General features: G+C 36.7%; 1 protein-coding gene across 1 annotated transcript in view; it reads right to left on the bottom strand.

Moving 5' to 3' along the window:
- The window catches only part of LOC105293752 (protein kinase C-binding protein NELL1-like), a 282706-nt gene that overhangs the window by 32978 nt on the left and 225056 nt on the right, over window positions 1-24672 (bottom strand). The window contains exon 4 of the mRNA XM_023532094.1: window positions 17685-17825. Within this exon, the coding sequence (XP_023387862.1) occupies window positions 17685-17825 (141 nt within the window). The remainder of the gene's footprint in view (window positions 1-17684; window positions 17826-24672) is intronic.

Below are 24672 nucleotides of genomic sequence, written 5' to 3' on the forward strand. Positions count from 1 at the left end.
GAAATAACTGTAATGAAGAATACATCAGAGGTAATCAACAGTAGATTAGATGAAGAAGAGGATCACATTAACAATTAGTGGAAAACACCCAATTGGAACAGTGAAAAGAGAAAAAAAAAAAATCTAAAAAAAATAAGGATAGTATAAGGGACCTCTGGGTAAACATCAAGTGTGCCAACATTTATATTACAGGAGTACCAGAAGGAGAAGAAAAAGAGCAAGGGATTGAAAACCTATTTGAAGAAATAATGACTGAAAACTTCCCTAAGCTGGCAAAGGAAAGAGACTTTAAGTCCAGGAAGTACAGAGTCTCAGACAAGAGAAACCCACAGAGGCCCGCACCAAAACCCACAGAGGCCCGCATAATTAAAATTCCAAAGGTTAAAGACAAAGAGAGAATTATAAAAGTAGCAAGAGAAAAGCAGCTAGTGCCATGCAAGGGAACTCAGATAAGACTATCAGATGATTTCTCAACAGAAACTCTGCAGACCTGAAGAGATCGACACAAAACATTCAAAGTGATGAAAAGCAAGAACCTACAATGAGAATTACTCTACCCAGCAGGACTATCATTTAGAATGAAAGAAGAAATAGTTTCCCAGATAAGAAAACACTAATGGAGTTCATCACCACTAAACCAGTATTACAAGAAATGTTAAGGGAACATTTTTTAAGAAAAAAAGATAAGATAAAGAAAGTTAAAAAAAGATAAAAAAAAATAGAAAAATACGGAAAAAAATTCTCACACACACACAAAAAACATACAATAAAAGCAGCAGAGCAACCAACTATAAATCTAGTAAAAATATTAAATGGCAAAAGTAGGAAGATCATATATAATTACAATAATAAATTAAGAAATATACAGAAATACACACACAAAAGAAGAAAAAATAATGACAAACTTAAACGTGGAGGGAGAAGAGTAAAAATTGTAGCAACTATCAACTTGAAATAGCTTGGTATATATGAAGTATATGGTAATCACAAATCAGAAGTCTATAGGAGAAATATAAAAAAGAAAGAAAGAAATCCAAACACAATGCTATATAAAGCCATCAACATTCAAGAGTAGAGAGCAAAAGAATAAGGAACAAAGAACTACAAAAACAATCAGAAAACAATAAATATCGATAACTACACACCTATCAATAATTAATTTTAAAAAAATCAATGGACTAAATGTTCCAATAGAAAAACATAAGGTGCTAAATGGATAAAAGAAAGACCCAGATTTATGCTGCTTATGAAAGACACACTTCAGATCAAAAGACATACACAGACTGAAAATAAAGGCATGAAAATGACAAAAAAAAGCTGGGGTAATAATACTTATATCATGGAAAATAGACTTTAAAACAAGGACTGTAACAAGAGACCAAAAAAAAAACCATTTTGTAATAATAAAGAGATCAATACAACAAGAAGATTAACTCCCATCAACATTTCGTACTCAAAGTAGGAGTACCTAGTTATATAAAGCAAATATTGAAGGAAGAAATCAATATTAATCAAAATTTACTGTAGGAGACTTTAACAACCTATTGACATCAATGGATAGATCACCTAGACAGAAAAATTAACAAGAAAACAATGGCTTCAAATGACATATTACAGCAAGTGGAATTACTTGATATTTTAAAGACATCATACCCCAAAGCAACAGAAGGATAGACCACACGTTAGGCCACAAGACAAGTCTCATTAAATTTGAGAAGAGTAAAATCCTATCAATCATATTCTCTAATCACAATGTAATGAAACTGAAAATCAATTATAAGAAGAAAACTGAAAAACACACAAACACGTGGAAGCTAAATAACACAAATGGGTTAATAATGAGATCAAGGAAGAAATCAAAAGATATCTGGAGACAAATGAAAACACAAACCCCAAGTAGTTCTAAGAGGAAATTTATGACAATAAAAGACTTCTTTAAGAAACAAGAAATATCAAATAAATAATTTCACTTTATGCTTAAAGGAACTAGAAAAAGAACAAAGCCCAAAGTGAGTAGAAGGAAGGAAATCATAAAGATCAGAGCAAAATTAAATAGAGTGTAAAAACAAAACAAAACAAAACAAAACAAGAGCTGGCTCTTTAAAAACAAAATTGATAAAACTTTAATCAGACTCATCAAGAAAAAATAAAGAGTGCCCAAATAAGTAAAATCAGAAAGAAAGAGGAGAAATGACAACTGACACCACAGAAATAAAAAAGATTATCAGGAAATATTATGAACAATTACATGCCAACAATTTCAACAACCAGGAAAAATGAATAAATTCCTAGAAACTTTCCGAGCCTGAATCAGAAAGAAACTGAAAGTTTGAACAGACTGAACTACTAACAAAATCAAATCAGTAATCAAAAATTACAACAAACAAAAGTCCTGGACCAGATGGCTTCACAGGTGAATTTTGCCAAACATTCAAAGGAAAACTGATACTTATCCTTCTCAAACTATTCCAAAAATTTAAAGAGGAGTGAAAGCTCTTGAAATCATTTTATGAGGCAGCATTACCCTGATACCAAACCAGACAAAGATACTCCAAAAGATGAAAATTATAGGCCAATATCCTTGATGAACATAGATGTAAAAATCTTCAACAATACATTAGCAAACTGAATTCAGCAATACAATAAAAAGATCATGCACCATGATCAAGTCAGATTTATTTTCAGATGCAAATTAGGTTCAATATCTGCAAATCAATCAATGTGATATACCACATAAACAAAATGAATAAAAATCATATGATCATATCAATAGATGCAGAGAAAGCATTTGACAAAATCTAACATCTATGATAAAAACTCTCAGTGAAATAGGGATGGGGTGACATACCCCAAGGTAATAAAGGACATATGTAGTAAACCCACAGTTAAAATTTTACTCAATGGTAAAAGTTGAAAGCTTTTTCTTTAAGATAAGGAATAAGAAAAGAAATTTCACTTTCACCTCTTTTACTCAGCCTGGCATTATAAGTCCTAGACATAGAGATCAAACAAGAAATAAAAAGTGTCTAAATTGAAACCGAAGAAGTGAAACTGTCATTATATATAGTATCATGTCATGTATAATGACACTATGGAGAACCCTAAAGAATCTACCAAAAACTATGAGAACTAATAAATGGATTAAGTAAAGTAGCAGAATACAAAATTAATATTCAGAAGTTGGTTACATTTTTATACAACAATAATGAAGTACCCAAAAGAAATTAAGAAAATAATCTCATCTACAATTGCATCAAAAAGAATAAAGTAACTAGGAATAAATTTAACCAGGTAGGTAAAAGACTTGTACTTGCAAAACTATGACATTGAAGAAAGATATTAAAGAAGAATCAAATAAATGTAAGGCTATACCATTCTCATGGATAGGAAGAACCGACATCATTAAAATGTCCATACTACCCAAAGCAATATACAGATTCAATGCCATGTCTATCAAAATATCAATGGCATTTTTCAGAGAACTAGAACAAATAATTTTAAAATTTACATGGAACCACAACAGATCCGAATAGCCAAAGCAATCTTGAGAAAGAACAAAGTTAGAGGTAGCATGCTACCTGATATCAAACTATACTATAAGGCTATAGGAAACAAAATAGCATGGCACTGGCTTAAAGACAGATGCACAGATCAATAAAATAGAAGAAAGAGCCCAGAAATAAACCCACATTTATAAGGTCAGTTAATTTATGACAAAGAGACAAAGCGGCAAGAATATACAATTAGGTAAAGACGGTCTCTTCAATAAATGGTGCTGGGAACACTAGACAGACATGTAAAATAATGAAACTGCATCACTTTCCTACACCACATACAAGAATAAACTCAAAATGGATTAAAGACTTAAATGTAAGACCTGAAACCATAAAACTTCCAGAAGAAAACAGATAAACTCTAGACATCGCTTAGAAATATTTTTGGGAGATATATTTCCTTGAGCAAGGGAAAAAAAAAATAAACAAATATGGCTACAACAAACTAAACAAACTAAAGAGTTTGTGAACAGAAAAGGAAACCAGCAAGAAAACAAAGACAACTTACTGAATGGGTAGTGATACAGGGTTCATATCCAAATACGTAAGTTATACAACTTAACATCAAAAGAAACACAACAGTCCAATTACAAAATGGACGGAGGACCTGAATAGACATTTCTCCAAAGACGATATACAGTTGCCAATAGACATTGGAAAAGATGTTCAACATCACTAATCATCAGGGAAGTGCAAATTCAAACTACATTGAAATACCACTTCACACCTGTCAGAATGGCTATCATCAATAAATCAACAAAAAAGTGCTGGCGAGGATGTGGAGAAAGGGAACCCTCATGTACTGTTGGTGGGATTACAAACTGGTATAGCCACTGTGGAAAACAGTAGAAAGATTCCTCAAAAATTAAAAATAAAACTACTATATGACCCAGCAATTCCGCTTCTGGGTATTTATCAGAACAAATCCAAAATACTAATTTGAAAAGATGTACGCATCCCTATGTTTATTACAGCATTGTTTACAATAGCCAACATATGGATGCAAACTAAGTGTCCATTGATACATGAATGGATAAAGAAGTGGTACATATATATACAATGAATATTAGTCATAAAAAGAAGGAAATCTTGCCATTTGCAACATGAGTGAACCTAGAGAGTATTATGCTAAGCGAAGTAGGTCAGACAAAGTCAAAAATCATATGATCTCACTAATATATGTGGAATTTCATAAACAAAATAAATGAAAACAAAACAAAATGAAACAAAAACAAATCCACAGATATAGAGAACATATTGATGGTTGCCAGCTGGGAGGGGGTTTGGGAGGTTGGGTGAAAAAGGGGAAGGGATTAATTGCCAGTTATAAAAACTGTTATGGAGATGTAAAGTACGGCATATGGAATAGTGTCAGTAATATTTTAATAATTATGTATGATCTCAGATGGTGTTAGACTTAGCAAGTTTGTCAGTTTATAAGTTATATCAATGCACCTGAAACTAATATAATATTGCATGTCAACTGTGATTAAAAAATAAAAATAATTTAAAAATAAAAATCTGTCCTTACCACTTCAGTGTCTGGCTTTGCTTATATTTGACACCACTCAGGCTGCTAGAATATAAACAAAAAGAATTCTCACAGTTCATTGATGGTCTATCTAATCTCTAGTAAATGAGTTCCAGTAGAGTAAATAGCCATAAGGGGCCAATGTCCTCTTTAGTAATAGAAATAATTGCTCTGAGTCCTTTTATTATTTCATTCAACAAATATTTACTGAGCATGTATGACATGCCAGGTACTGTTCTAGGCATTGGGGATACTATAGCAAATAAAACAGGCAAAATTCCCCACTCCTGGGAAGGTTAAATATTAACAGGATGAAGCAAACAACACATAATTCCTTCCATGTATCTTCTCAAGGAATTGACAGATGCTTTGGTATCCTGACCATCCCCAAGGCCTTTTACTCAGTCACGAAGAACATATCTTTATGAAATAGAGATTCCTATCTTTTTATTAGGTATAATAACAATTTACTCTTATACACTGTACTCTTCAGATTCTTCAAAATCCTTTTAAATTCATGACCTAATCTGTCCTTTCAAAATACTTAGAATGTTAGCTTTATCATCATCACCTCCACTTAAAAGATATCTAAACTGAGACTCAACTGATCATTGCTTCTCAAAGGTTCATCGCCATGGCAGGAAAGAGTAAACACTCACTTCTCAGAATCCTACAGGGGAAACCACCTTTATTTGAGGCTTCGTGTTTTCTATTTTAAAAATAGAAAACTGTCATTTTTGTCTTCTAGTTTATAATTTAGTTAGAATTATTTTGATCGATCATTTCTCCCTCAAACCACTGAGTACAGTAGGATTCCTCTTCCAGCTCTTGTGTTCCCTTGCATGCTGCAGTATATTTCAGTAACAAATGTACCCCAGTATAAGAAGTACAGCAACAGGTACCACGGGTCAAGCAATGTGCCCAGAGCCATATAGCTGGTAAGGTTCTGAGTCAGGATGCGAATAGAGGCATTTTGACTTCCTGATTCTATAGAAAATAAATATAGTGACATTCTGCAAAGACCAAACGTTAAATCTTCAACACACAAACCAATACACAGATTCTCTAAATATTAGCCAATGCTCACTATATGTAAAAGGTAATAATAAAACATTGAAGGCAATTATAATTAATTGGAGCAGATAGAATCCTTACCATCTATCGCATAATACAGCTTATTCACTCCTGTCCATTTCTATGCTTGGTCCATCACAATAGCATCCTACTATTTTTGTGCCTAGATCTCTTCAAAGAGAAGCTGAACTAACAGGCTGATAATACCACAATCTCATTATCTCAACGATTTTTTTAGCAAGAAAATGACCCAGTTTGAGTTGCTACAAGGTCATAGATCTAGGAACCAGCAGTAACTTGTATCTGAATCTATATTTTACTTATGTGCCCCCAAGTTAACTGCTTTAGTAAGTCATTTCACAACTTCTCAGCTGAGAAACTGTTACTGTGTAGCCAAAAAACATTCATACCTCTCTGTTCTATCATTTATCCATGTATAAAATAGGGGAATAATAACAAAATTGATGGGTTGTTATAAAAACTATAGGACAAAAATGTGAGCAGGTAGTAGTTTCTTGATAATGATCATGGTCGATAGCTGGCTAATTCTTAATGACCTCACTTTTTTCCAGAAGAAAGGCAATCCAAGCAAAAGGAATAAGAGGAGCAAAATTACACAGGTGTTTAGAAAATCACATTGATACAAGTATGATAGTGGGTCTGAAATTTTGTCAGAAATACTAGATTTATATAGCTATATTTTATATTAAAATGGCTGCTTCCTCAAAAGTATCAAAGTGTTTTTAACAACAAAATACATATTTCAACAACATTAAGAAACATCGATATTCTGAAATAGAATTTACAACTTTCAACTCCTTATCCCAGAGATAAAACTCTTTATAATCTGGTCTCCTTTCTTGTCATTTCCCACCCACAACACACTTACATATCAGGTACTCTATCCACACTGGAAGTCTCACCATCCCCTGGGCACATTTAGATCTCTTTCATGACTGCTCCAATCAGAGTGTTATTCCTGCCTGAAATATTTACCTTAATACCTGTTTTGCCTGGAAAAATTCCTTCTCATATTATAGTGCCAATGAAAACATCATATTTTCTGTGAAAGATTCCCATATACATTTGCCATTCCCATATGCCCCAAGCTCAAGAGGAGTTAGTCACTTTTTCCTTAGAGTCTCTTATTTTTATTTACTAATGTATCTACCTGCTCCACAGCTCAACCTCCCCCAATCGCTGCCCACCTCCTCTCTCTCCATTCCAGACTGGAAAGATAGTCTTCTCTGTCTGTCTAAGAATTCCATGTAGACCAACATATACCAGATCCTTCCAATAAATGCTCATTGAACACTTATTGGTGATTTTATGTTCACAGTGCTTTATTTGGTCTGAGTATGACAGTTTATAATTCTCTGCCTATAAACCCACAGGTAAATATTTCACAGCAGCCCGAGTAACCTTAGACTAAAACAAACAATTCAATATTCATTTCAAAGAAGTTGTAAAGGCGGATCTCTGAGTCGCTGCATAGACAAGATCTTTGGCTCTAAGACATTCAAGCCAGAAGTTTCTGTAACGAAATATTTGCTTACACTATGCTTCGGGAGGCAGGAAGCTGACAACTACACAGCATTCAATATTAAGGAGAATTTAGAACCTGAGGCAGGAAGGCAGATGAATGTCCTCTGAGACTGAACTGTAGATCCCCAGGTGGAAAACACTGAGAAATTAGATCAGAGGTGACTGGAAACACCGAGCCTGGATCCTGATATTTCAACAGTGCTTTCTACACTGGCGGGGTCAGTGTCATTCTGAGATCCCAGTGAAACTATGGTTCTGCTTCCTTCCAAAGATGTATGTACACACATATACAGTTCCAGGGCATTTATGGACTCCGCTGAAGGCTTTCAAAGAAATTCCAAAAGAAGTGGTTTTCAGACTTGAGTGGAATCAAAATCAGGAGGGCTTGTTTAAAAACAAACAAACAAACAAACAAACAAAAAACAGATCACCAAGCCTGATCCCTAGATTTGCTGATTCAGTAATTATGGGTAAGGTAGAGAATTTTTATTTCTCACAACTTCCCAGAGGATGCTGATACTGCTGGCCTGAGGACCACACTTCTTGAATTATTTCCCTAAGCTACATGGAACACTGAATTCATTGGCAGCAATATTTAGGCAACTGTTTTTTTGGAATATCCTACTCATTCTGTTGTCACTCAGTTGGATCTGCTAACTATTCAGAAAGAAACTTTTAAAAAAGTTGTTTAAAACCTATAAAGAAGATTTTGCATGGTATAAGCTTCAAGATCCTGTGCAGGAAAAAATCAAAGTGCCTCTATTGTTGCTTGATCTTTCCAAAAATGCCAAGTTCACAATGAAAAGGAGGCCTTAAAGAAAATCACAACTATATTGCAAAGAATCTTTTAGGGGAAAATATCAGTCTTTTTCAGTGTATCGGCCAGCTGTTATTCTTCCTGTACCAGCCAGTACACATTCCACCTCTCCAATAAAGCCTTCCTCACAGCTCCCATCTTCATTTACTTCCCTTTCTCAGAACTCCCACTAGGCCTATTCACGCAGCATAAAATTGTCATCAAGTGCCTCTGGAGACCTGCATCACTCCTCTTTCTATCCCTAGAGTCTAAATAAGCAACTGGCTTCTAATTACTGCTTCTGAGTTGCTGTGGCCTGAGACATCACATTACCAATTCTTCATTTACCACAATAGAAAAGTAGAGCGATCTAGATATTATTTAAAAATTACAGGTTAGGCTGGCAATATGAAAATGAGACAAATTATCTATTCAAAGAAGAAATGTTTGTCGAAAACATAAGAACTGGCCCCATTTAGCTTAGGGACAAACCAGCTATTCATACCTTATAAGCCTTTAGAAAAATCACTCTATAAGGTATAGTAGAATTAAGAGATTTACATTTTTAATGATTACAGCAAAAAAGAAAGGAATCGACCAAATTTTCTTACACCCAAATTAGATATAGTATAAAAATTGTTGGTACTTAAAGGACAAGTATTGTGCTCAATATATTTTTGTTGCAGAACTAGAAAAAAAAAAAAAAACCCTCTTTGAGCAGCCATCATTCAATGATACTGAATAAAGAAGATTTTCTAAAAATACATAGAGTGGGCTATATTCATTCTTAAGTTTTCAGCCAGTATATACTACAGATTGTCAAATCTACAGGATGCTGGGAGAAAAAAGGTGTTTAAAGCTAAATAAATTTGGGATACTAACAATGCACAGTAAAGCCTCTGAAAATTCTTGCAGTTATTAAACCAGCTTACTTCTATTAATTTAGAACTTGCCAAATATGCTTCCTAATAAAACCCTCTGTTGAAATATATCCCAACATTTGTGTCCAAAGATCTAGGCTTTAGATAAATGTCCTCCTTTGAAACAATGCCCCAGTTAGGTTTTACTCACTGATGCCAATGTGGGAAAAAGAAAAGGATTCAATTATTCAAAATCACTTTGTTGTTGCTCTCTTTATGCCAAGCAGAAACCAGACTCCAGCCAAAAACATGAGATCTACAAGCAGAGCAGTGTTTCTTAGTTCAATGCACCTGGGGACAGGAGACAGTAAGATGCTCAGACCTCAAGATGCTCAGACCTCAAGTGCAGAGCAGAGTGTGAGCGAGCTTATTCACCTGCCCTGCTACAGCTCTTCAGGCATGCCTGTCTTTTATATGATGAACATGAGCTTTTGATCCCCATGTCTGTGATTAGACATCATCATCACATAGCAATATTAGAAGTTCCCGTCACCCTGAAGCCACCTCTCAGCAGAGGAACATTTTGATGTACAGAGGTGACCTCTTAGAAGGCCACCATTCTAGACCGCATGGCCCCCGCCCCCCGCTCGCTCGTGCTCTCTCTCTCTCTCTCTCTCTCTCAGTTATGTGATGACCTCCAGAATACATTGTCATGGAGAAAAACTTTAATTCCTTCTGTACACGCACATAAAATAAAATAAATTAAGAAACCATAGGCTTTATGCCAGGGTGTATCTACAAGAACACAGTGAAGTAGAAAATGAGACAATTATCTAAATAGTCATCACTAGTCACACCTTAATTTAATCCTTTCATAAGTTATCTCTAATTAATAACAATTGACAGAGGCAACTGGGAGAGTAAAGAGAACACAGGCTCTTTCACACATGGCTGTGCTACTTGATGTGTTTCCCCCTATTTGCTATCTATCTCACAAGGGTTTTTTGAAGGTTAAATGGCACATAACTGGCACTGAATAAATAAAAATATGCCTATTATAGTATCACTTGTACGGCAAGACCTTAGGGGGCAATACAGAAAGCAATATTTTTGTTGCTTAATATTTCAAAAATATTAAACTTGTACATAGTTCTTCAAAAAGATGTTGAATAACACTTTTCTGGGTCAAGAAATCTACCAGGTAATAGCTGTATGACCATGCAAAATATACTGAACATCTTTGTGCCTCAGTTTCTTTGTCCATTAGGCAGATATTATAACAATTCCTACCTGACTTGTCTTGAGAATAAAACGAATTAGGAAATGTAAAGCTCTTAGAAGAGTACCTAGAACATGAAATAATGGATTAATCTTAGCCTTTATTAGTATTTCTTTTATACGTATAATATACTTAACCCTCCTACCTTTCGTGTCTAATCAGCCCCATGCAGTCTGGTATGACTGTTCTTTGATTCTCTCTGATCACTCTCTTCCCTGATTACCTATGTATTTTAGTGTTGACTACATCATTCTACAGTTAATTATAACTGGTATCAGAATGCTATTGGTTGTTTCATGCATGTTGATTTTTGATTCCAATTTGGTTTTTTTTTTACCCTAACCCTAACCCTAACCCTATCCAATTTGGTATTTTAAAGTCCCTAGGGACTAGTTCTCTGCATCCTTCACACAATCTAGTGCTAAGACCACAGCAGGCTTATTTTTATAGATATGATACACATTACAACATCATGATATTTATGAAGGTTTTTTAAATAGCTTTCTAATTTTCCTCCTCTTCAGTATGGCCCATGTTATCTTCACCTGGACAAGAATTGAGGTCCCCTTACACTAATCACTGCTTCAGAGTATTAAGTTGTCTTATTTCCTCCATGCCTGATCATAACTGCCATTAGGAAGGTATTTGAACAATAGAGAAATTATCACTGAAAAGATACCAAACAGGGCTACGGGTTATTTACATAATAGACTCTATAGTTAGTTTGATGCCCTGTTAGAATACTTCTCAAAAATGTTTGATTTTCATTTAAAAGTTTAAGTGGAGACCAGCACATAGGCCTGTTGTGTCAGCCCAGATAGGCTGAGGTGAACAAAGAACTCTGGGTTCATGCCTGAGTTTATTTAGTGCAATGAACTCTATTCAACATCATTTTGTGAAGTGTTTATCACCGAAACTGAGGAGGTACATTTGCCTGAGAGGTCCTAGGATATAACCAGTTTATCCCATATACTGAACATTTTCAGGATTATGTATGTATGGCTGCACTCCACAAGGAGCAGAAAACTTCCAGAGGGTCTGATAGGACCCATTTCTCACCTGGTTTAACATCTGCAACTATGTGTTAATGACCACTGTCTCTTTTCTATCCTGGCTTCACAGCACCAAAAATACAGAGAAGGGATGACATCGGTGGTTAACCAGGAATCATTACTGTCAAGGCTAAGGTGATACCAGCTGTGAAGAACTTGACGCCCTGACATCTTGTCCCTAGTCTAGAAGGATGATTCCCAAACACTGCCCTTGAGTCCAGTGGATAAAATAATTCGCCAGTACCTTTGGTTTAAACAGAATAGTGCAACGCTCCATCTGGGCCTCCCTCATTTTCTCTCATTCCCTCTTTGTCTTGTCTCATTGACCTCCAGCTGCTCTGCTTAACATCTCCTCTACCTGTGGGCTCATCACTGGTCTTACTCCCTTCCAGAAAGCATTAGTGTTAGCATATTAAAAGCAGAAGCTTTAGGATCAAACACACCTGGATTATGGCCTGTGTGTCATTTATTGACTGTAGAATTTGGGAGAAGTTATCTCGATGCTTGGGACCTTTCCTTATCTTTAAAAGGGTGATAGTAAGAGGGCTTCCTTCCTATGATAATTGTGAGAACTCAATTAAATAATGCATAAAATTCTCTGGAACAGTGTCTGGCACATAGTGTTAGTGATAATGGCTAACATTATTGAGCACTTAGAACGCAAGTACTAAATGCATTTTTTGATGTCCGCTTATTTCATCCTCACAATTACTCCATAGCAACTTATGAGGTTGGCACTTTTGTAAATTGCTTAGAGCAGGGCCTGGCACAAAGTGAGCTCTCAATGCTAGCTCTTTTTAGTATTACTGTCGCTATCTTCATTTGACAGGTGAGAGATCTGAGGTGAAGGGAAGTTAAATGTTGACTGTTATTATCAACTACTTGCCAGGATATTTGCATAAAGAACACATATTAGAAAAAAATTCCAAGTATTATTTTAATCATTGCATGCTAAAGAGACTAAGGCTTAGAAAGGTTAAATATCTTGCTAAATGCTGTTCAGCCAAAAAATGGTCAAGTTGGGATTTGAACCTAGGACTATATAGACTTAAAAGACCTGCCTCTTCACTATATCGCACTGTTACTCAGTAAGGCTTCATTATTCCCTACCCCCTCAGTGAGTTTCATCACAGGGACATCTCCAAGGTTCCAGCCCTCTTTATCTCATTCCTATGAGAACTAGGCACGGCAGGGACAGCAGAACCCAAATCATTCTCAGGCCATTGCAATCAACCCTGACACATCAGCCAGTTAAACTGAAGTCTCCATCCCAAGAGATTCGAGAGGACTTTTCCTGGTTGTTTTATGTTGCTTTGCATGTTGATGACAGCCACAGCATCTGCTCTGACAAGACAAATCTCCACTGGGCCATTTACAGTGACCAGAGATCAGGCTCCCGGGTCTGGGAACCTACTTCATACAACCAAGCCCTATGGAGGAGGCAATAATGGGAGGCTAAGGGGTTCCACGTCCCGTTAGAATAGCTATATGTCATCCTCGGGTATGTTCTGAGGTTATTGGGATTTGAATTTTTTTAGACCAAAAATGTATAATTAATACAATTTAATTCAATACAAATTTCTAATGGATATCAAAAGACCTCAACTACAGGCTATAAAGAAGTGATGAAGAAGATAAGCCTGATCTAGTAAGTTCTATAAAAGAGGTATAAACATATGTGGGGACATGTAAGAGAAAAGGTATTTATTTTTTTATTATTAGAGAAAATCTATGACAGTGGCTCTTTATGTTAACTGAATTCTCTTTCTAATCACTTTGAGATTTAAAAAAAAATGGCCTCAGTCTGTTTCATAACAGATCAACTGAATCAGAATCCTCAGGGTGTGATGTCCCATCATAGGTCTTTTTAAAAAGCTGCCCTTTTGAATCTACACTAAAACAGATTTGAGGATCACTGGTTTGGGAGTAAGACTATAACAGGTGGAAATGGGGACAGAGGGATGGTCAGGGAAAAGCATACAAGCAAAGGAGTACAGAAAAGAGAGTACAGGATTTGGAAAGAGTGAAAGATGTGTTTGAGTAGGCTTGATGATCCATGCAGAGTATGAGAGGGAGCAGAGCAGATAAAAAGATTCATATGCAGAAGCAAGATCATGGAGACAGACTGACATCCAAGGGAGTTGGAATCTTATTTTTAAAATATGTAAGATACTGCTCTTTTTATGCCATTGTTAATTATATGTTAGTTCTCATTTTTAAATGACCCAGATAACTATGCTGAGATAAATAAGCAATTGCTTACAACTTCTGTGTTAAAACTGAGGATCTCTGACTCCTACCACAATGTTCAAACACAGAGTGCATTGTGCCCTACATGGATCACTGTCACCTTCTGGTTCTGCAAATACCAGTAGGCTAATTTGTGTGTGTTCCTCTTTCTTGTAATCATAAAGATATGAGGTGGGGGAGGGAGAAGAGGGAGAGGTTGGCTCTGACTTTGCTAAACTCCTCAAAAAATGGTGATTCTGTCTGCCTCTTAGATACCTAAGACTAGTCACTTCTCCGACCATATGATCTACTTTAGGAGAAAGACAGGCAAATCTGAAACATTTTGATCATGAAATAGTAAATCTTGCATGGGTGCTGTTCTCTATGACGTCAATAAAACTGAATGCTTAACATAACTGATGAAGTAAATAGAGCAGGAGTAATTATCCTTACCTATCAAAAAATGGCATAGCGTGATATGTGACTGTTCTCCTAAAAGCCTACAACTGCCACATTTTAGATTCTAACATATGCTATTTCTGCTATTATCTGGGGAAAAAAAGCATAGCTGAGTACATGTTGCTAAAACACTTAAAATTTTTTAAAAATTGTTTTGGATGCTTTTTTAAAAAAACTATAAGCATTAGTAGCTAATGTTATTAGGACTTATTCTGACATGATAATTTTAGTGTCATTAAGATATGTTCTTATGATTCAGAATATTTCTGGTCACAAATCCCTCAAGAACAGAGATCTTATCTTGTGCATATCCATATTCCTACAATGCTAATGTGATGGTTAGTATCAATAAATATTTTTTTCTGTAATAAAAGACTAACATGATTTTGTGATATTTAACGTCTAATGGTATCCGCCACACTGAACGAGTTATGTCAAACAAAATACAAAATAAACCCAACCTGAAATGGTTTTGATCGTCTATCCTTCAATCATTCGACATATGCACATCAAATGTCTACTATGTGCCTGATTGTTCTTGAGGCTGGGGGTACAATGGCAAAAGACAGACAATGTCTCTGCCCATCGGGAATTTGTGTATTTGTGGCAGAAGGCAATTACACACATGTGTAGGCACAGTAAACCTGAGAATAGAAAATGCTATAAAAGATGTAAAAGAGAATGAAGGGACTGGGGAAGGGCTACTTTTGACAGAATGGTCAGGGAGGAGCTCCTTGAAAAAATGGCATTGTAGCTGAGAACTAAATTTAAAAAAAGAACATAGTCATGTGACAAGACAGGTGTTGAGTGTCCCAGAGAGAACAGCAAAGGCCCTGAAACTGGGTGAGTTCGTTGTCATGTTCAAAGATCAAAAAGGCGAACATACATGGGGCGTGAGTCCAAGAGTTAGACATCACCTAAAGCCTTGAAGTCCATGCGAAGAAGTTAGAAATTTATTTTACATTCAGTGGGAGGGCAATAGAATGTTGTAACAAAAAAGTGACACGATCTGATTTATACATCTGTTTCATCGAGAAATATTCTGAACCAAGAGAGTGCCCTTGACTACTAAAAGAAAACTAAATGATGCTCATATTTCTGTCCTTACTGGGACCCATTTATAAAGATATTTTCAAATGTATGGAAATGAAAGGGAATTCAGATTAACAGTTAAAAATTAAAAATTCCACTAACAAAAACAACTCTGTTCCCTTGCCAAGGAGTCCAGTTTGCTGAAGTTGTCCTGTGCAGACCAGAGATCACATGGATGAACAAGGCGCCTCCTCAGAGTCGGGAGTTTCGGTCTCCCCGATTTCCCGCCCCAGGCATGCCACTCAGCATGGCAGAGAGAAATCAGCAGGTGAGAGGACTATGACATCTGTCATCCTATTTATGAGTGTGACAGGGCTGTAACTGATGTAACTGGTAATGACAGAATAACAGGCATAAATTGGGACTTTCCCTGGGATCTGGGTTATAGAGTTATCCTTGACCCAGGCTTGAGTTTCAACTTGTATCAAGACAGCTATGTGGCTGGGAGCAAAGTGACATCCTTCTGTGATTTTGTGTCTTTATTGGGCACATGAAGTGGTTGCATTTTCTCATTTATTGAACACCAACTACCCAAAGGTATCATTGGAGAAACAAAGAACAAAGTCGATTTCATGCTCGCAGTCTAGTCAGAGAGAACATAAGTTGTATGGTGGTGTAATGAGTGAAGCTATAGAAATATACACCAGAGTAAAAGCTCTAGAGTTAGCAGAGGAGAGGAGTGATGACTCCTATGAAGACATCAAAGAATATGCTTCCTTGGGGCCTGGTGACACATAAGCAATAACAACAAAAGCCATTCGATTCAGTCCTATTGACATAACATCTATTTACACTGAGCTGCACACATACAGAAGTCCCTAGTTGTATGTAAAGCAAGAATATGAAGACCCAGAATAAATGCAAACCTCTTGCTGAAGTCATAAATCATTATTTAAACAATAAAAAAAAATGGATAGAGTATGGGGCAGTGTGCTGAATATGCAGGAACATTTAAAATAATAATAACTAACATTTATTGAACAATTTAACAGATATTAATTCAATTAATTCTCACAACACTCATATAAACTAGATACGAACATTTCCATCTTATCTCATCATATGAGATAACCAAGGTACTGACTACATAAGACCTTGCCCAAAGTAACCAATGCAGAAGTGACAGAGAGAACATGACTGCAGGAAATTTGGCTCAAGGGTCCGTGCTTTTAACAATGACACTGTATGCCTCTCAACAGTAATGTGAAAACTGTGGTGGACAATTCATGCTGCATGCTTATTGTTCCTAATTTCTCAGTCCTTGAGAGCAATCTCAGGGGAGAAGCTGGAAAAACACTAAGTGGATAGGTGTAGCAACCTTAAACACACACACACACACACACACACACACACACACACACACACAACGAGCAGAAACAATGAATTCTAATCCAATGGTCTGGACTTTGGGGACCCATAATCAGAATGCTTGCTAGGTCTGTTCAAATCAGTATTAAGAATTCAGCTGAGTCCACATAACTTGAAATCACTGGGTTGGCCAAGGTTCTCATGGTAACAATTACACCTATGATCAACTGTTTGAATTACATGAAAGTTGTAAGGTCTTGAAAGTGAAGAGCTTTATCTGTTAACTTTCTCTATTCAGCATTGAACAGAACCACAAGCAGAACGGTGATTAAGGGAGACCTTGCAAAGATGATGGTGTAATAGCAACAATAACAAGGTTAATGCAATTATATTATGTTTGTGCATCAATTCAGAGCTTACGCTCTTTAAATATATGGTATTCCATTTAATCCCAACAATATATGTGTATTACTATCCACGTTTTTACACATTTACAGATGATGGCTCAGAGAGGTGCAGTGACCTATGTGGTAAAAGAGCTATGATTTAAACTAAACTTTCAAAGCCCAGTAATATTTCTTCCTCTTCCACAACTGTGTCTGAAACTGTTAACAAAAAAAATTCCAGCAAACCATCATGGTTTCCTTAGAAAGAACTAAACATGTTAGAAAAAGACCCAGGTTTTGTCTTCTGACTGCCCTGGTTTCTGTACAAAAATTCTAAAACCCCATGCTGCATAATCCCTAGTCTAATCCCTGAATTGTAGAGGAAGGAAATTTGAAAATTGACAAGTTTAACCAGTGAGGGGTCAGATTTTAACACTGGGAGATGAATAGAGGACCAAAGCATGTTGCCCTTCCTGCAAAGGTCCAGGTAGATGGAGGGCATGGCTGAAAGCTGCTTACCAATGCATGACTCCCCGGACAGTGAAAAGGTCCCATCGTCATGGAAACCGCTTCTGCACTCACAGTGGTACCACCCTGGCAGGTTAACGCAGCGGGAATGGTTGTGGCACTCAATGATTCCCTCTGTACATTCATCAATATCTGCCTCAGAGAAAAACACAAGCCCACCAGGACATTAATTTCCTTTGATGCTAACCTTTCAGTAAACACCTAAAACATGTTCATGTCAACATATCAATTAAAACTGGTTAGTCACCTAAAATGAAAGTTACAGGAAGAACCAAATCGCCGACCCTCCTTTGTTTTCTAGAATCTAAATTCAAAGCTTCATTTTTTTGGATGCTTTCTCCCTTATTGAACAATGAATGAGAGCTGATGGTCATAAGACATTCCCAACTGCAAATGCTGTGCTGGCTTCTGAATCACCAAAAACTAAATTGAGGATGTTTGGCAGTTTTATTGAATGCATATGCCTTTTTTCAGATTCAATAATTCCAAAACAGTAATTCCAGATATTACTTCGTACTCTTTGAAAATATCCATGAACCAATAAATTCAGGAAACTCTGGGTTAAATAGTGTTAAACTGATGTTTTTTTATAGTGCAGTCTCAGAGACTATTCATAATTATACGCCCTGCCAAGCTTAGAGAAGAAAATAATAATATGTACTGTTTCCCTAATATATTTGGCTGGGGAATGCTTTTGGGGAGATACCTTAATATCTTGGAAACTAATATTTTGGGAAGCACAGTTTGGGAAATACTGTTCTAATTCTTTTAAAACTGTTGATTTAGTTGAGGACTTGATTTATGATAGTCAAACAGAGATCCTCATTCTTTAGTCATTCCTGATGAAAGTCATCTAGGCTTTGTTTGCTCTAGGATTTGGCTTTTTAGAATCAGCAAATGTCTTTTTAGAATCAGCAAACAAACTACTCCAAAGGCTTGTCTCTGAGCTGAAGGACTTGACACTATTGCAGAAAGATGAGCTGTCAATTGTTATATCAGGGTCAGCTCACCCTCTCCATGTAATTATTTCTTGGAATTTACCCATTGTTGGCTGGGAATCTTCTCCTAGTTCTCCCAGAAATATTTGGGAGGCTTATATAATAGAAATCTAATTAATATTGGGATATAACACATAATGATTAAAGCACATTTTGGAGTCTCTTTCAACAGTTCCCTGCTGCAGGCATCAGCTCAAGGCAATCAGCTACCAGTGGTTCTATTACCTGCACAAGTCCTGAGTTGTGCACGGAGCTGTGAATATAGTTTGAACCTGTCACTCTCGTCTCCTGGCATTCCAGCCAAGTAAAGAGAGAAAAGGTATAGCTCTTTATTCTGGGCAACTCCGGCTCTGACTTTTTCCACCAACTGCTATCTTCTTCCTTTATGGCTTGAATCATTCAGTCCATATAGTCCTTTGACATACAGCATCCCTTAGGTTTCTAAAAGCAATCAGCGCTTCTATGACACCTTCAGCTACTGCAGTCCGGTTGTGTGTTGTACATTTATTATAAATCCCCAGAAAATGTATTTTCAACAACTGTGTAGTCATTTCTGAAATTTTACAGGTGTGTGGTTCTGTAAGAGACACCATGGATTACTAAAAATGTTGAATATTGACAAAGAGAAGTGCCTGGCGGCTATGTTTCATAAAGAAGAAGAGCTGACCCTAGGTTACAGAGTAAGTTCAGTATTTTTTGAATACAGGTTAGAAGACTGATTTTTAGAGGTAACTTCACTATGTTTGGCTGAAAGAACATTGCAATGGGGCAGCAACAAATTCTACCTTATTTCCAAAGCTCCGAGAAAGGCAGTCATAATCCCCACTGAACCTGTCACTTAAGAGACTACTTACAATATTTACGTAACGACTATCTAGTCACAGTTAGTGCTATGGGGAAACAGGAAATATAAAAGCAAAAGCTTCTCGAAGGAACAAAACAATCATATGTCCTGGCTGGCCTGAGACAGGTCTGGTTTACATCTGCTTCCCCTTTCACTCTCAAAACCATCCCAATTTGGAGGATAAATTATCTGAACACATTAAAAATAATTCTTCCAGCCCTCAATTCAATAGGTGATCTCTTGGAGGAGGAGGAGGGCTGAATAATGTGTAAATATTTTTTTCAATTTGCAAATATTTTTATTCCCCAAACGACTTGATAAGAGAGACCAGTAAAAGCTTCTATGATCTAGCAGGACCAAAGTTATCTGTGTAGGGCTCTCATAGAAAGTGAGACAGTTATACAATCAGACAGTTATACACCTACGATTTCCCCCAGAGACACAAGGGAACTCCTGGCTTGCACTGAAAATGAGAAAAGTAGTGATGTCCCTTGCTGAGCTGAAATGCCCACAGCAGATTTCAGGAATTTACCGAGAATAACCAGAGCTCAGCACACACAGGCACCTGCTAACGAGGCAGCGCATCTCTGTTCTGTGTGCAAGATTTATAACTGAAGCCAAAAAATTCATTTGATATGTAACCAGACTACTTGAGAGGTGCTCACATTTTCATCATGTTCATAAAACTGGCACTCTTTCTTCAGAATCACAGTACTGTTAAAGCAATGGCCACAGACCAAATACAGAAAACACTTGGAGGCTTTTCAGCGACACTTTGGGGCTTTAAAAATTATAAATGGATTATGGCTGCTTTTGTCCTCAGAGATTTGTTTCTCTCAGTCAGCACTTGCCACAGGCAAACCAATAAGACAGATGCTCTGGGAACGGGGCTCCCTCTCTCTCCCAAGGATTTCTGATCAATCACAGTGAGCCTGGCTGCACCACACAGTATGTCAGCCATCCCAAAGGAAACAGACAGATAAAAATAATCATTTTTTCTTCCTTTTACAAGTCCTAAGATTGTGTTTAAATTTAGTTTAATCCAGCACAGATCTGAAAATGTGGCAAAGGAAACAGGAGATTCTGGGGGATTCTTGAGCGTAGAGCCTGTGGTATTCACCTCTGTATCCTCAGTGCCAAGGGATGGCTACATAATAACTCACATTACAGCCCAGGTTGCACAGCTAACAAAGGGTGTAACCAGGTTCACAACTAGCCTGAACCTGCATTTCTCCTTCCTCTATCATATTATCTTGTTGATGAATCAAGAAAGGAAGATTTATACAAGGATAACACATTTATTCAATTCTCTAAATATCTGTTGAGCTGAAAACATGTGCCTGGGATGATTTTTGTGTTGTGGTGGATGAAAGATGACAAAGATGTGATTCCTGAAACGCAGGAGCTCACAATCAAGGGAAGGAGACACATATGCATCTTTCAAACTCCAATCGATATCACCTTCTCCAACTCCTCCAGGCGCACAGCCCCCCTCCACCCCAAGTGAGTCAGTATACACACACACACACACACACACACACACCCATTTAAGTACACATCTTACTCTATCATGGTTATTTCCCTTTTGTGCCATCACTCAAATGCAAATTTCTCAAAAAGAGGCAACATTTTAGGTTTACATTTTTTTGTTATAGTGTCAAGAAATAAGAAGGTGTCCAATAAAAAGTTTGTGGGAATGAATGAATGAAAAAATAAATGACAATGATCTGAATGAAATAAATGCTGAAAAAGTGCTGTAATAGAGATTCACAGTACCACAAGATTTCTTGCTGTTTGCAAATCACAAAGATGCAATGACAATTCACAAAACTAAATGTAATGGGTTAGTTTAACCATTATATGTTATTTACCTCTTAAAGACACCATGTAGTTTCTATTTAATACTGTGTTTCTATGTCTAATCTTTAGAGATTTTTTAGGCAGCACAACAGGCAACAAAAAGACAATATTATAACTGCCTTCAATGAAGGATCCTACTTATACCTTGAGTTTTTCTTACTAATGAAAAACAGATGACTACCCAAGGTTTTTTTCATAGGATGTGCTGTAAGCAAAACATTTAATTCTATTTAGAATGTACAGTGAATTTGCTATCAAAAGCCCTTTGCAAACAAGTCCTTTGATTCTTGCAAAATTCTAGTCTCTTGGAAATTAGATGAACCTCTTCCTTCATCTGATATCCTCCCTCTCAGTTTGCTATTTGGAAATTAACAGAAGCAATAAAGTTTTTCTAAAAGCTTATTTCCAAGTAGATACTATTGTATTTCACGATAATTAGTTAAAGTGCATAGTGAAGCAGTGGCTCAGGTTGAATTTCCTCATTTCTAAGGATTCGTACAGGGAGGAGTTTGAGTCATGAGGAAAAGTGGATACTTTTCATTCATTCAACCAAAGTTTATTGAGCATACATGTATAAAGCACTGTATTACACCCCGTGATGTAGGAGTGAAAAGATAAGGTCCTTATGCTCCAGAAACATAAGGTCCTTATGCTCCAGATGCTCAGAGTCTATCAGGGCAAACTGGAATGTAAAGAACTTGGGCTTTGGCAATGAGGTGACTTCAAATTCCTTCTTATAACCACATGAATACATTGTTTAGACTTTTCCAAATCTTTGTTTTCTCCTCCATAGATTGAAAAGAATAAAAATGAACTTCATAAGACTAATAAACAAAATAGATTCTTAAGCAAAATCTATTACATTTCTCCTGTCACATAGGATGTTAACTTTGGACACTATTTACTAGCAATCAGAAGAGGAAAACAATTAATATTAACTTGTAATCGGGAAACTGGTTAGGACTGCAAAATGATTTTCTGGATTTTTAAAAATATTCATTTGTATTTTGAGATAATTATAATTATAAAACATTCAGGGATAGAATCTATGAATCAATAATATATATCCCATTAAAATGTGGATTCTCTCCTCTCAAAAAATATCGCATGAATTTAAGGAAGCGAAATTAGTTACATAAAATGCCACAAGTATAGCAAACATAAACCTGATTATTATCTAACATTTGCCAAATGCCACAGTTGTATTGAACATAGCATGCATCAGAATGTTTGAGGGAAAGTAAAAAGACAAATAAATGAAACAGAGCCTTGGTGGGAGAAACAAGCTAGCTCTCTCATCTCCTCTTCTTGGGCTCCCAAAGGTGTGTCCTAAGCATTCCTCTTTTGCAGATGGGAGAGGCCATGTGAATGAGTTCTTGCTCTAGAACAAGAAATAATGTAATTGCAATGACTCACAAAACCAGTCGTATGAGCTTCCCTGATATTTCCACCTGCCCACTGGGGGCTAAGGTATAGGGAAACCCTGGAAGTTACTTGTTAAAAACAGCAGCGTCTTTGTCTGCCTGGCTCTCTGCATGACTGTGTAGAACAGAGCCCCTCCACAGACCTGAAACGGTCATGGACTATTTATATGAGCAAGAAATATATTCTTTCTTCTTGAGCCATTACACAGTCTGGAGTGCTTTATTGCTACAGCCAGCATCAACTGTTTTGATAGCCTCCTTTCCATATTAAGGGTAACGACTGTGCTCAGGTCAGAATGCACACAGACACAATCTCTAAAAACAAAACCAAGCAAACAAGAAAAAAGCTTCAGCACCCGTCACTGATTATGTAGGCAGCTAAAGTAGCAGGAGAGATTTTGTGCTGAAAGTCAAGAGTCAAGACAACTACATGCAAAGAAGACAAAGCTTTGTAGTCAGATACATTTGAGTTTGAATCCCGACTCAGCTACTTCCTTCCTAGCTGTGTGACTCTGAGCAAGTTATTTATCTTTTTCCAGCTTCAGTTCCCTGGCTCTTAAATGAGGATGACATTACCTAGCTCATAATGTTGTTTTAAGGATTGAATGAGATCAATGAAAAGCTACTCTACAAAGCTAGGTGAGCCATCATTAGGCCTGCAATAATGAACATTCTCTAATTTCCAAACCCCGCTCAGCCATGGAGAAACTGTGTCCATGCCAAGACAGCCCAAGTCTCAAAGCTTCAATTCCTTACACATAAAATGAAAGGACTGTGCTATAGCACATTTCAGTTCTCTAACAGCTTTAACACCCTAGAGATGACCGGTTATCTGGGCTTTGGGCTCTTGCCTTCATCTGCTACTAACCAGCTAAATGGCTGCTATAAGTTTTAAGATGTCTTTGTATCTCAGCTCCTTCATTAGCCAAATAATAACTTTAAAAAAATGCATGTTTTGTCAGTCTCACAAACAAAACTCTAATAAAGTATGAAGGAGGTCTGGAAGTGAATTAACGGCTACACAAAATATGCAGAAATAGTATTATTACTATTTTTTCTTTGTAAGTCTTGATTAGGAGCTAGTTTTAGTCTGTCAAACTGAAAGGTGCCCATTCTAAATAACAATGTCGATGGCACTGGTGATTAAGGCTCTCTGCCTTTTGTAAATCTCTTTTTATACTGACTTGTCACAAGAGAATTAGTCTCTTCCTGGTTGTTCCCTTCCCATGTTATCTCCAAAGCCTTTCTTTTTGTCTGTTCCTTAAACAAATCATTCCCAAATTCTTCCATAAAGAACCAATTTGTTTGCACATCAGCTCTCCTCTCTAGTCTGTAAGCCCTCTGATAAATATTTCTAGACTGACCTGTAGCACAAGTTCATATACACATTTACTATCGCCTATGAATTACTAACTTCAGAGGTCTCTTCATTTCCAACTCATTCTGCCTCAAGTGTTACATAACATATATCCTTCCATGTATCAAACTCATTATGCTCCCCAGCACTGCTTCTTCAAAGTCAATGAATAACATGTCAACATTCATATAATGGCTAACGAAGCCTTACATGGTCTGCTTGCTCTTATCTCTTAATTCATCAAACACTGCTTCTTTTGCTTACCCAGGACAGCTATACTGACTTTCTAGCTATTCTTCAGGCACACCAGGCACGCTCTAGCCTTTGCATATGTTGTTATCATATGCTGTTCCTTCTGCCTAGAATGTTCTATCAGATATGTCCATGGCTTTATCTCCCAATTCCAACTCTTTACTAGAATATCCACCTTCTCCACAAGCCCTTCCCTGGTCACCTAAAATTACAACTATACAATTACAACCTACTTGCTTCAGCT

Source organism: Pteropus vampyrus, unplaced genomic scaffold (assembly GCF_000151845.1).
Source record: "Pteropus vampyrus isolate Shadow unplaced genomic scaffold, Pvam_2.0 Scaffold76, whole genome shotgun sequence".
Lineage (NCBI taxonomy): Eukaryota > Metazoa > Chordata > Mammalia > Chiroptera > Pteropodidae > Pteropus > Pteropus vampyrus.